The sequence below is a fragment of the Sciurus carolinensis genome, chromosome 4 (assembly GCF_902686445.1).
Source record: "Sciurus carolinensis chromosome 4, mSciCar1.2, whole genome shotgun sequence".
Taxonomy (NCBI): domain Eukaryota; kingdom Metazoa; phylum Chordata; class Mammalia; order Rodentia; family Sciuridae; genus Sciurus; species Sciurus carolinensis.
Window position 1 is genome coordinate 5,059,790 of NC_062216.1, and position 13,926 is coordinate 5,073,715.

The following is a 13,926-nucleotide window of genomic DNA, read 5'->3' on the forward strand; positions in this document are numbered from 1 at the left end:
TGGAGAAGGAGAAATCCAAGGTGCTTCTGCAGTTTCAAGATAACCTAGTCCCCGAGTAGGTGAGAGGAAGAAGGAACAGGAGCCAAACTGAGCAGGGGGATGTTTCCTCTCTACCTCTAGACCCCAGGGGCAGCACGCCTGGGATTCTGGCTTGCATGGCTTGCTAGCCACTGGTGTCATTCCCTGGGATTCAGAAGGCATTGGGTTTTAGTAAGCATTCCACTGCTGTGCCTAAAAGATCTGACAAGAACAAATTTAAGGAGGAGAATTTTATTTGGCACTCACAGCTTCAGAGGTCTCGATCCACAGATAGCCAACTCCATTCCTTAGGTTCTGAGGTGAGGCAGGACATCATGGTGGAAGAGTGTGGGGACAGGAAGCAACTCAGAACATAGCCACCAAGAAACAGAGAGAAAAGGAGACTCTACTTTCCAGGAACAAAATATATACCCCAAGGGCACACCCCAGGGACCCATCTCCTGCAGCCACACTGCCTGCCTACAGTTACCACCCAGTTAATCGCATCAGGGGATTAATTCACTGCTTGGGTGAAGGCTCTGACAACCCAATCACTTCTCCCGCGAACCTTCTTGCACTGCCTCACATGTGAGCTTCTGGGGACACCACATCCAAACCATGACAGGGCATAAGGTAGATGGGGGAAGTTAGACGCCTCAGACGTGTGGCAGAGTTCTGCGTATGTGACATAGAACTGAATTACAGAATGCTGACATCTCTTGGCTAGTTTTATAGATTCAGCTTCCAAGTAGCCGACTCTCTCTCTCTTTCTCCCCTCATTTTGTGCACGCAGTGCCTGGAGTGCATCCCCTTTAACTAACAGCTCACACTCCTTTCATCCTGCGCTGTGTGGGCACCTGCTCTGGGCCAGAACTGCGCCTGGCCTTACTGGGGAGCGGGGCCAGTGCCACAGGGCTCAGGGGTGGGCAGTCTGCTCCTAGCCCTGGTCCTCACCCTCTGGCTTTGTGGCCGTAGGAAGTCACTTCCTCTGCACACCTTCATTGTCCTTAGGGAGAAGGGGGTGGTGACAGGACTGCAGGTGAGGCCGGTGACCTCTGCCCTCTGAGAGGCACAGGAGAAAAGCACACACATTAAGTGTAACTTCCCATGACACAGGAGCCCGCACAAGGAAACGAAGACCAAAAGAAGTAGCGAAACCCGCATGCCTCTGTGTTAGGCTGAACAAAGGAATCGTGGGGAAGTAAATCAGGTGGGGAGGCTAGGGACCGTCAGAATCGCCTCTCAAAGGTCTTCTGTGTAGAGCTCCCCGCGCGGTGGTTCCAGGTTGGAGAGCTCTTCCACTCTCCTGGTCCGGGGCGCGTCTCTCACAGGGGAGTCCTCCCTCCTCTCATGAAGAAGGCGAGAGTCGGGTGCCAGCGGCTTCTGCTTTCTTTTAAGGGCCTGCAACTCGAGGTAGTTTTGTTTCCACATGGCGTATTCCGCTATCTTCAGTGCCAACCCCGGAGAATTGTTACAAGGTCAAAGTAAATATTCATAAAACACTTTGGACTGCGGCCAGCACCCAGTGAGTGCTCAGTGTTTATCAAATAAAAGGCACGATACAGGGTTGGTTTATGCAGGGAGCCAGGAGGGCATCCCTGAAGAGGTGACAGGTGACCTGAAATCCAGGTAATGAGCCAGTCAGCCTGAGGAGGAGCTGACCCAAGTCCAGGCAAAGGGAGAGGGTGAGTGTGGAGGCTGGGGCCTGGTGGGGTCACCCCAGGAGGCAGTGAGGATGAGGCCTGCAGGCACAAGAGGGGTGGGTCGTGCGGGGTCTTGAGACCACCGAGGCGTTTTACTTTTTGTTCCCAGTCGGGGCAAGCTGTTGGGAGTCTTGGAGAGTGTATGTGTGCAGACACTGCATTGAGCAAAGGAAGCCAGGTTGTGTTGGGGCTGTCCAGGGACACAGAAGCCATAGAGCACACGGAAAGGAAAAGCGGAGGCGGATTGTGAGGCATGAGCTCCTGCCGGGAGACTAAGGCCCTCATCTGCCATCTACAAGCTGGAGACCAGGAGCCAGTGACCTGGTTGCGTCTGAGTCCAGAGCCCTGAGGTGGGCACAGTAATCCTACTGGTTCAAGCCCCAGAGTCCAGAGGCCAAGAGCCTGGAGCTCTGACGTCCAAGGGCAGGAGAAGATGGGTAGGATGCCCCGGCTCAGCAGACGAGCGGGAACGTGCCCGTCTCTGCCTTTCAGTTCTGTCCAGGCCCCCGGTGAGCTGGGTGGCACACCTCCACGTCAGTGAGGGATCTTTGCTCCGACTGCTGATACAAATGCCACTCTTCCAGAAGCACCCTCACAGATGCACTAATGTGTCACCACCTACCGGCATCCTTTGCACCGTCGGGCAAAACAAAATTAGCCATCACATGGACATGAAAATGACCTGCTGTGTGCTTCCATTGTTCTGCAACTCCACAATAGACAAGACTGCTCCGTGGTGATAGTGCTCAGAAGAGAGGTGGTCCTGGAGGGGGATGAATTGACTGTGGAGCACATGTAGCAACCATCTGCAGTTCTGGAAGTATGGGTCTCGGTAAGTCCTAGCTTGAGATCATGTACTTTATGCAGTCCACCATATGCATTTAACACCTCTATTTATAAGAAGAAAATATGTGAGAGATGGGGACCCCAGAGTGGACACCAGGCCCCTGCCTGTAAGCTGCTTCCATGGCATAAGAAGTTATTGAGTTGTGGCTAGGCTGTGACGGTGCAGCAGAAGATCCAGGGAGGCTTTCAGGGGTATTCAGGGGACGAAATCCACAAGATCTGACATGTCAGATCCAGAAGGTGAGGGAGAGAATGGCGGCAGAGTGGGTCCAGGGAAATCCCAGCCTTTGAACCCCTCAGGTTGGAACTGGTTGAACTCAACCAATGTTGCATCTGATTTCTCCCATGCTCATCCGACACTCGACTACTCTTTTCCATGCATCCTCTCACCCTCCACAGTCTCCATTTAGTCTTCCTGGATCCAGCACCAGTTGAGGGTCCACCCAAGAGTCTCCCTGCAGCCTGTGCCAGCCTGTCCGCGGGCCCCTCCTGCCGGGGCTTCTGCTTCAGCTGGCCCCTGCCTCCACACGTCACCTCTGCTCCATGCCTTGCTCTGCCTCCTCTGGGAGCTTTGCATTTCCAAAGCCTCCTTCAGGTTGGCGTAAGGCTCCCTGGGGCTGTCTCCCAGGCTCCCAGCCCCGCTGGCCTCTGCCTTCTTTGGTTCCCTTCTCTCTTTCGCTGTTGCCCTGATTTTCTCCCAGAGGAGGAAGTTTTGCTTTCCAAATCAGAGTGGAAGCTTTCCTGGAGTCAGACTCAGTAGGATCCCAGGTCTCCCAGGCACAACAGTCTGTTGGTCTGTTGTCACTCAATGCACTTATCAACTCAGCAAGTTCAGCTGAGCACCTTCTACGTGACAGACGCCGTTCTGTGCGGAGGCAGACCCCGGATCAAAGATCCCACCCTCCGCCTCCAGCAGGAGATACAGAAGGAATGCAAACAGCAGATGGTCTGTTATGTTGAGGGGACGAAACTTACCATGAGAGAAAAGGAGCCAGGTGAGGGGACAGCTGTGGGCCTTCTCAGAGGGGACAGCGGTGGTCCGCTGTGGGCGTTCTCGGGAGGCTGCCCAGGCCTGGCCTTGCTGATGCAGTGACAGCGAGCAAAGACGTGGAGGAGGTGGGACAGCCACGTGAGTGTGAAGGAGGAAAGTCCCAGGCAAACCGGGTCAGCGCCGAAGCCCAGGGCAGAGCTGTGTGTCCTGTGAACAGGAGCCAGTGCCTAGGGTGCAAAGCCCAGGGCAGAGCTGTGTGTCCTGTGAACAGGAGCCAGGGCCTGGGGTGCACAGAGTGAGCAAGGAGGCACAGGCAGGCCGGAGGTTCCGAGGGGCTGCCGCCCTGATGCCCATTACAGGGGCTTCAGCCGTTACTCTGAATGAAATGAGGTGCCAGCATTTTGAATAGTGAAATGGCATTATCTGACTTTCTATTTTAAAATTCTCACCATTCAGGAAGAGTTTATAGCAGGGAGAAGTCTAGAGGAGGCCAGCTGTGGAACTCACCCAGGCTGGACTCATGTGCGTGGCGGTGAGCAAGCTGCTCTGTTGTGTTCTGATGGTGAAGCTGGCCAGGCTCCTGGCGGGGGTGATGGGAGGTGTGTGAGGGAGTGGGACATCGAGGCTGACCTCAGGCACATGGGCTGGGCACCTGGGGGGATGGAATTCCCCAACTGAGATGGAGTCTGCAGGTGGAGCAAGTTGAGGGGAGGAGGGGAAGGATGTCAGAATCGGTGGGAAAGGTGTATAAGACACCAAAGTGATGTCACGAAGGCCACTGGAAACAGGACTGCAGAGAGTTCTGAGCTGGAGATACGGTGTGAGAGTCATCAGCATACAGAGGCTCTGAGGCCAACCGAGATCACCGAGGGACGAGTGTAAGAGGAGAAAAGATCCAGGACTGATCCTGTGCAGTGTCAGAATTAGAAGCCGGGAGGAAGAGCAGGAACCAGCTGCAAAGACGCAACTCGTGATGCTAAAGGGGACTTGAATGTGTTGGATAAAGACAGTGCTTCTAGGAGGAGGGAGGCCAGTGGCATCCTCTTGGCTCCTGTGGGATGAGGACTGAGCTTCGCCTGCTGCCTTTGGCGTGTGAGGTCCCCAGGGTCTTACCAGCACAGGTTCCTGGGCAAGGTGGCAGCAATGGTCCACAGACACAGGGAGAAGGCAGGAGGCAATGAGCACGGGCTGTACATTCAAGGAGTCGGCTACGATGCATTGCAAAAAATGGGGCTGTGTCTGGCAGAGGAGGCTGAGGAGAGGGAGGGTTTGGAAACAGGCGGAGGAAAGTGTCTGTGTAATTTGCTGGTGTGAAGTCTCAAACAAACGCTCGAAGACCAGGAGCAAGAGGGAAGACCTGATGGGACCAACAGCTTGCCCCGGCTGCCTCCCTGACTTTCAGCCTCCACCGAGGAGATCTCCGTGACAGCAGTAAAGGAACCTTGTCTCCCTGGCCTTGGTGTCCAGGTGGGCCCCCTGGAGGGGAAGCAGATTTTCTGGTAGAAGGCCAGCACCTGCGACTGGAGTGAGTGAGCCCTCAGCCCCTGGGGTTCATTCCTAGGTCGAGGCCAAATAGCTGGGACTCCGTGAAGCTAGAATCCAGGTTCTGGTGGGCTTAGCTTGCTCGGCAGTGTGTCTGCCACAGCTGACGCACAGACAGGTGGGCTGGAAGGGCCTGTCGAACCAGATCTCTCAGATGAAGACTAAGGCAGGGCTGTCACAGCGAAGACCCCAGTGACGGCAGGGGTTCAAACCAAGAGCTCGCCTGCCGTTCCTGCGCAAGAGAATGCGGACACGGGCAAGAAGGCTGATTGCTGTCACCACACAGAGAGCAGCAGCTTCGCTTCCGGATCCCCGCAGTTCACCCGAGCCCCCTCCACCGCGGTGTGCTGGTTTTGGAGGTGCTTGACTTCGGGTACTTGTTGAGAGGCAGGTTCTGGGGGAAGACCGTGCCTCTTCGGGGAGCCGTGCTCCTCCCCACCACGCACCCGCCCCGTGAGCCCCGCTTTCCTTGTCGGGAGCTGTCTCACGACCGCACGCACTGAGAGCCGCTGGCCTCAGAGGCCACTCGTCCTCAGGCGCGAGGTGGCTTTTGTCTGGCAGTAAGATTTGTCTGGTGGGTCTCTTGCCCCAGGGAAGAGCCAATTTCCTCAAGACGCATCTCGTGTTCCGGATCTAGAAGCCGTGCGTCCCTGTGTTGTCTGTGAGGGCCGCGCTGCTTCCTCTTTCCCTACCCGTCTTTCACTAGAAAGTCAGGTCGGCGTGGACGACCCAGGTTATCTCTGAGGTCCTGGCTGAGGAGACAACAGAAATGACACAGCATGCGGGCCACCCAGCCATGGATCCCCGATCCTGCATCCCTCACTGAGCTCTGACCTGCAGTGCCCACGTGCCTGGCCAGCACACTCCTTCTGGCGTGTGCGAGTGTGTGTGCAAAAGAGTTTGGAATGAAATTAGAGTTTAGAGCCACTTGCAGTGTGCTGCTGTGGCAGAGGGGGTGGACATGTCAGTCCTGTGCCTGGGAGGCTGTCCCCTGGAAGCAGCGTGACCCTGCCAGGGTGAGGCCTGTGGCACAGCCACCACTGGGCACACCCAGCACTGCTCCAGCTGCCTTGCCAACCTCCCGTGCACTCTGTGGCCTGACCATCTCAGCTACCATGTGCCAGTGGGGGAGAGTGCCTGGGGGAGAGGAGCGTGGACGCACCCAGGCCAGAATTCTCAAGGCACAGCATGGCCCGCCCCAGGGAAGCGGCTTTGTGATCTGCAGCTCCCAGGGCAGGGTGACCTCCAGGGGAGTTTCGGAGACTTTGAGCGTCACTGAGGACTGTGACGTGAGAGTTCCAGGGACCAAGATGACTAATCAGGGCGTCCGTCCTCAGGGGCCCTGGGAGGCGCCCTGTTTTTAGGCCTTCACTTACCGGAACGAGCCTCGCTGGAACTCACGGCGAGCAGAATCGTGTGTGCTGTTGCTTGTGTGGGTCAGACGTGCTGCGTCTCATGGTTTCCGCGGCAAAAATGAGCTCTGGTATGGACAGGGAGCACGTTGATGGATAGGACAAACCCCCACGTTAACTTTTAACTTTAAGAAATCTCGTCTTTGATTGAGCTTTCCCAGAAATAGTTCACTTAGGTATGGAGAGTCGGTGCATGTGCTGTCTCAGTTATTGTGAATCACTGGACATGGTGGCACACACCTGTAGCCCCAGGGACTCGAGCAACTAAGGCAGGAGGATGGCAAGTTTGAGACCAACCTCAGCAACTTAGCAAGACACTGTCTCAAAATCAAAAGATTGGTGATGTGAGTCAGTGACAAAGCACCCCTGGGTTCAATTCCCAGTGCCAAAAAAAGAAAAAAACTAACATAATGAGAAACCAGATTGCTATAGACTTTGCCTCCTTTGAGTTCAAGGTGAACGGTAGTAAGTAAATGAAAGAAGGGTCATTTGTTGAGCTCTGTTACGTGGAGTTAGGGACCTGTGCGGGTCATTTCTCGCCCAGCACCTCATGCCTGCCTGGCAGGCTGAGTGCTGAGTAAGTGCAACAGAGGGAAGATCGCACATCGTCAGCTACCTGAGTCCCTCTGAACGCTCAGGACCTCCTTCCCTCTTACTGGGCAAAAGCAGGTCGCCCACCGCTCGTGCAGGTAACGAGATGGAGGCCTGACCCACCTCTGGCGCACTGTGCAGCCCTTTCACAGACTTCTGATAAACCCGGCGAGCTCTTCACTGTGGCTACCCACAGGAAGGGCTGGGCTGTGAAAATGGTACCCCTTGGTCTTCGGGAAACAAAGCTCAACAAAGGAGTGACGTGAAGAAGCGCCAGCTGTTTGCTGACATAAAAGGCCCAAGGAAGGGTGATCCCCAGCTGGGTCAGTCCAGGACCCGCCTTGCCCTCTTCCCCCTCGCCTGCTTCAGCGTGTCTGAGGCCTTGTCGTTCCACATGGTTCCACAGTGTCCAGCAAGAAAAAGGTGTTTCTGCTTATGCAGTGATTTATAGTGGTGAGGACAGTCCCCCAAGTCCCATCTACTTAGGCCACAAGGGCCAGGACTGCATCATGTCAAGAAAAGGGTCACCTTGCTACTGACCGATTCGATCATCTCCGGGGCTGGGAGGGGCTGTCGGGACCACACATGCCGGAAGAGGCTGGCACCCAGAATGTTCATGCGTGGCCTGCCATTAACAGAGACCAGACAGGAGTGACTTCATGTAGCAGGCAAGGTAGGAAAAGTCACCATTTACGTTGCCCTTCTGCGTTGTTTCAGTCATCAACCTTCTCTACCGTTAATGATTTGAATGTGTGGTTATGTCCAAGGTGCTCTTTCCTGGGCCGCTGTGCAATCCGTGCACAGGATCCAGTGGCTCACGAGACCCTGTGTGGTGGGGTCCCGGAGTTTATTTCCCAGACTGACTCCCACGAGGGTCAACCCAGGTCTCCTGGCCCGTTTCAGCTCAGTGTCTCCATCAGCAGGGCTAAACTAGCAAGCTTTCCTCTCGCTGCCTCCAGGGGTACGGGACAAATAGAATCGCTTGCATTATGAGGACCCTGCTGTCTTTGACCAGTCAGGGTAAAGCTGTCAGATGCCCAGTAGTGTGTTGTAAAAGTCAAAGCAGGAACGAGAAAAGAGACCCCATGGCCACGTTGAAGGGTGTTGAGTGGATCCCACTAATGCAGGAGTCGGCCTTTCATAGCAGAGTCCTCCTCTGCTGAAAACCATGCAGGTGTGAAGACCGGGGGCAAGACCAGTTCACGCCCTCCTGTCTTGCCAGAGTAGACTGAGGAACGAGCTCTGACCTCGGAGGCCTCTCCTGTCCCTGACCAGAAACCTGCACACAGCCCCCACCCCGACCTGCACTCCTGAGAAGGACCCTATCCAACCTTCCTACATACCTCCTATCCAGACCCCTAGTTCCTTCCAACTGTTGGTCTCAGATACTATCTGCACAGGTTAAAGGACTCAAAGCAAACAGCAGTTCCCACCTCTTGCTGTTTGCTCTTAAAAAGAAGTCTTTATCAGTTTGTCCTTGGTCAAGTACCTGTTTCCCGTGGGTCATGCAGATGACCACAACTTCATCAGAGCGGGAGGGAGCACATTCTCACACCTGCTCCTCAGGTGCTTCCTGTTGTTGTGACTCTCTTCAGGTGCTTTCAGGACTCCCTACGCCTCTCCGGAGGCTTCTCTACCCACCTGCTGGGTCTGGGACTGGCGGCCAGCTTTCTGCTTGCGTCTGGCCTCACCCTCCCTAACCCATCTCAACTGTGGTGCTGATATATAGCTTTTCTCGGGTCCTGTCAGTCATTTGCCAGGAGCCCTGGAGCACCTGGAACTGAACGAGGCCGTTGAGGTGTGATGGGCCTTTGTAGGGCATTAGGGTCCCTTCCTGTGCACAAGACACCCGAGTGACTGGAACAGAACTTAGTTTATAGATGTGATTCTCTTCAATCTGCTGAACACTTGTCACTTTTCAATATTTTGTTTTGGAATCTGTTAACAGTTCAGAGACAATGTTTTTGTCTACAGATTTGTTTTCTTGGGAGTTTTATGTATGGCCACTTTGGAAGACATCAGTCTCATGTCATTAATGCCCTTATTTTCTTGGGTCCTCAGCATTCAGAATTTGTCCGTGAATGGGCGTGCTCACGCCAAGTCTGCTCTTCTCCTGGAAAAGAAAGTGTGCTTCCAGTCAGCCGGCCCCACGCCGCGAGCCGGCCCCCGGCCTTCTGACACTCCCTGTCTCCCCACAGGTGTGTCGTCTGGAGCGCCACTTGTCTGCCGGGCAGTACCGGGGAACCCTCTTTGCCGATCAGCCCATGATGTTCATCACGCCAGCCAGCAGCCCCCCCAGGGCCAAGCTGTGCGAGCTGGTCCTCCTGTGTGGAGGCCAGGTCAGCACGGTCCCTCGCCAGGCCAGCATCGTCATCGGGCCCTACGCCGGGAAGAAGAAACCAGCAACCAAGTACCTGTCGGAAAAATGGGTCTTAGGTAGGAGTGCAGAAAAGGGCAGGTTCCGCGGAGCTTCTGCAGGGGGGGGCGGGCTCCTGAGGATCCCTGGACCTCGAGTTCCCTGCAGAGCCACTGCCCTGTGGTTGCAGCGGTAAGGGGTCTTCAAGGGGGTGAGACCCTTGCATCGCTCACAGCTCCTCACAGCTGCCCTGACGGCCATGCGACCGTCCAGCGCACCCTGCTCCTTCCTGTCACCGAGGGAGAGTTCCCAAGGGAAAGAAGTCCCCTGGACTTGGCTCCTGTCTCTTCCAGCTGGTGGAGAGCCTGGTCCACCCAGCCACACAGAGCTGCCCACAGGCGTGTGGCGTGACCGTGTGCGGGGCTGCCATTGGCTCAGCCCAGACTTGTGTGAGGTCCTGGGGAGGAAAAGGTGGCCAGCCAGACACCCTGACCGTGGGAGGCTGTCCCACATTTTGGTGACGTGCTGGCCTCGCCCGTCAGGCCACCTCCGAGAGGCTGTGGGGCTGCTGGGAGGAGCGGGCAGGGAGGATGGGCAGCACGGCCTGGGTGCTGCTCTCACGTCCCACAGTGGGCGGCACACGGCGGGACAATTGCCGGCCCTCCCTGGGATGGCTTCACCGCCTCCTCATGGGCTCGTGATGAACCTTGGTGTGTTGGGCCACACGGAGTGCACGGACGGGGCAGCCACGCCACAGAGGGTCACTCTCCCTAGCCCTGGAGGCTGGAGGCCCTGAGGGGTGTCAGCAGGCTGCTTGCCCAGGCCTCTGTCCTGCTCTGTCCTCTCGGGGCCTTCCCTCTGCCCAAGGCCGTGGCGTCCCTGCAGGTCCGCATTTCCTCCTCATGTGAAGGCTGCCGTGGGACTGGGTCAGAGCCCGCCCTAATGACCTCACTTCAGGTCACGACCTCACTTCACCCTCCCGACTCCAGCTCACGTTCGGAGGGATGTGGGGTCGGGACCTCAACACGGGATTCTGAGCCCTGCGTGAACTGCTCAGCGTCAGCTCCTTTAGCTGAGGTCCTTACCTGGCTTCCTCCCCTCCTGCCGCCTGCCTCCCTCGCCCCCGTTTCTTTGCACTGCCCCTTGTAGGTGCCCCCCCCTTGTCTCTGAACCCCGGACTCCTGGTTTTTCTCACCCTCTGAGGGACGTCATCCTGAAGAGATGAGTGAGCAGATTCCACGTCTGTCCAAGCTCCATTTGTATGGGGCTGCGTGCACTTTGGGAATATCTTTTAAATGATTGATGGCTGTCCTTGATTGCTCCCTAAAATATGGCAATCAAAAGTAATTTTTCACTCTCTGATATAGAGTGCTTTATCTTTTGCCTGAAAACTTTCTTCAAAAAGAAAAAAACATCTAATGCTTTTAGCTGCAGTCCAAAAGCCAAGAGGCTGTTTACTCTTCTCTAAATGCTAAGAATATAACCTTCAAACATGCTATGTTCTGAGAGAAAGGTTCTTGTTTTGATTTTTAGAATAGTGTCCATATCAAAATGACACAACCACAGACCAGTTTGTGCTTAGAAACACGTTCTCTGAGCTCACGCAACTGTGCACATGATTGACATCACAGTCTGCACCAAGAGCGGACCTCTCCGGGGTTCGGGAATTGTGTCCTGTGCGGAGGCCCCGTCTGGTCTGCGCTCTTATTACTTCCAGGCTGGGCAACCGTGGCAGCCCTTCCTGTTGCTGTGCACTCTGTGTAGTCACACTCTGTGCAGCTGCTGCGCACTCCCTCGGGTTGTTTTGCAAGCCAGTTCTCTTGCTGGTGGGCTTTTAAGAGATGAATGCAGGACCGAACCAGGCTTTACTTCGCCCACGTCCCTTTGAAACCTTAGCAGTGTGGGGCTGGGTGTGTGCACCCCGTTCTTGCTGCTTTCCTCTCTCATGACTGACGTCCTGTTTCTGACCTGTCACTGATCACACCTTCTGCCTGTGCCCTTGGCAGCATCCGGGTATTGTGTGTGCTACAGTCCTGCTCATGTGAGGGGTGCCCCTGACTGGCAGGCACCCTGACCACTCTGGGTCCTTCAGCTTGGACCATGTCTTTTCAAATATTTATTAGCCCACATTTTCTCTTTCTGAACAAACAGTCCAGTAGCTCCAGCCCAGTTCATGTGGTAGATGGTTTTTGTCTGTGCGCCCATGTGCAGACCTACAGGACCCTGCGGCCTGAGCACTGCATCTCCTCTTCCAGCCCAGCTCTGCCCCCAGACTGCTCTTGGTGGTCAGAGGAGACCACAGGACAGTGTCCATCACCAGAGTGGTCGCTCCTGAGCCTCTGACAGTGACCTGTGTCCTTTGAAGACCTTCCCTTTTGTTAACTTCCATTACTATAAATACTTCTATTTATTCTCAAAATATGGTAAGATTAGAATTGGGAATATAACACATTGTCTTAAAGTATCAATTTGATATAAAATGGTCATTTGGTGGTGAATTATGAAAGGCAATACTCAAAATTTATGAATTAAATTTATTCCAACTGGAATATCAGCTGCCAGAAGAGGTGGTTCCTTGGGAGTCCTTTTTTTTTTCCCCTCCTTGTACCAGGGATTGAACTCAGGGGTACTCAACCACTGAGCAATATCCCCAGCCCTTTTTTGTATTTTATTTGGAGACAGGGTCTCACTGAGTTGCTTAGGGCCTCTCTAAGTTGCTGAGGCTGGCTTTGAACCTCCTGCCTCAGCCTCCCGAGCCGCTGGGATTACAGGCGTGCGCCACCACACCCAACCCTGGGGAGCCTTAAGAGTAGTTTGGATAAACTAAGAGTAATTTAGGAGTCTTAAATTAGCTTATTGTATCCGCTTTCAGATTTAGAGGCTGCCATCCAAACTGGAAACTCCAGGGGTTTTTGTTGTTTTAGTAGCTTTGTATTTGTTCCTGTTATCTGTGGTTTCTGTTTGAGTCCTGGGAGACTTTCTCTTTGTTTGCCAGGGAGAAAAGTGGGTGCCAGAGAGCAGTCTTTCCCCAGAGCCTCAGGCAGGCCAGCATCGTGACTGTCCCATAGGCCCTTCCTCCCTGGACTGTCTGTAGTGCAGAAGCAGCAGCCCAACATGCATTGTTCTGTGATTGTTGTGAGATTTCCTCTAGCCTCGGGCCTGGGGTGACCCCTCAGCAGCCTCTCGGCCCAGCAGGTTGCTGCATGGAGCAAGGAGCAAGGAGCAAGAGGACCTCGTCACCACGTGGGCTTGGCCAAGGTCCACACTGGCTCCTGGAGGATGTCCTCCATGCCACGCTGCCTCCCAGCCAGGCTGCTTCTAGGGTCAGCACCATGTGCCCTGCTCAGTCCCCAGAGCCTGTTTTCCCTGAAACAGCTCCACGCTCGGGCCAAGATTCTCGGTGAATCATTCCACCAGAAGAAGAAGTGGGGATTTTTGAGAGAGCACACTTATGGGCACTTGAATATGTATAAAAATAAACAGGAAAAAAAAAAAATCAGATTCCCGGTAAAAACAACTAAAATGCCACCTTTACCTGGTACAGTAACATTCTGTACTTGAAAGCATTCTCAATTATCGGATTTCCCCACACTCCTGGGAAATACAGCTCCGATTGACATACAGAGCAGGAAGACCCTGGGGTCCGCAGGAGCTCAGCTAGTGAGAAAGCAAGCCTGGTGGCGCTCTGAGCCCGCGTGGGTCTGCGACGCGGTGCCGTGGTCATTTCTATTCATGACTTGGTCCCGCTCGTTGTCACCACGGGAGGCCGGTATGGCCCTTCTCCCGAGGCGTGTTTCCAGGCTCCGGCGCCCTCTTATCGTCTGGGCCGTGCTGGAGAGGTCAGGCACACCTCTGTGCTGTGGTGGGAACACAGTGCCATGTCCTCAGCAGTGTTGCCAAGCACGGTCCGCCCTTGACATGCGTTCCTTAGGAAGAGCATCGTCAGCGTCTTTCAGAAGAGAATCCCTGACGGCGCAGGGCCTGGACCATTCGCTGTCTCCCCTGATGGGGGACCAGCACAAGCCCAGTGGCCATGGCACTCCAGAGGCCACAGACTTGGGCTCCAGGTTCAGCGGGTATGCGAGTGTCGTCGGAGATCCTCTCAGTCCCCGTTTCCACCACACGTAAGGAACTAGTAGAGAGGCAGGGCCGCCTGCTACACTGGGGACAGTGGCACTGAGGCAGGCAGCAGGGCGGGGGCAGGTCTGCCCCGTGGCTGCCGTTCCTTCCCGATGCTGCCTGGTTTACCCTCGCCACCGAGCCCAGCCCAGAAGCCCAGCTGCAGCATTTCAAGGTACAATTTCAGTATGAAGAATTATTTTTGCTCTGAATTATTCAAAGCAAATGAAATCTACAAAGATAGAAATGAATGAAAACTAAAATGTAGAATTGTATGATTTTAATATGTAATGTTCATAGAGTTTTAAAATTCTATATATATACACATACCTATACACAAAGCCTATA

General features: G+C 54.7%; 1 protein-coding gene across 2 annotated transcripts in view; it reads left to right on the forward strand.

The window, feature by feature from the left end:
* Mcph1 (microcephalin 1) overlaps positions 1–13,926 on the forward strand; it is a 191,047-nt gene that overhangs the window by 167,923 nt on the left and 9,198 nt on the right. For both annotated transcript variants that reach the window (XM_047549261.1, XM_047549262.1), the window contains one exon: positions 9,302–9,539. In XM_047549261.1, the coding sequence (XP_047405217.1) occupies positions 9,302–9,539 (238 nt within the window). The remainder of the gene's footprint in view (positions 1–9,301; positions 9,540–13,926) is intronic.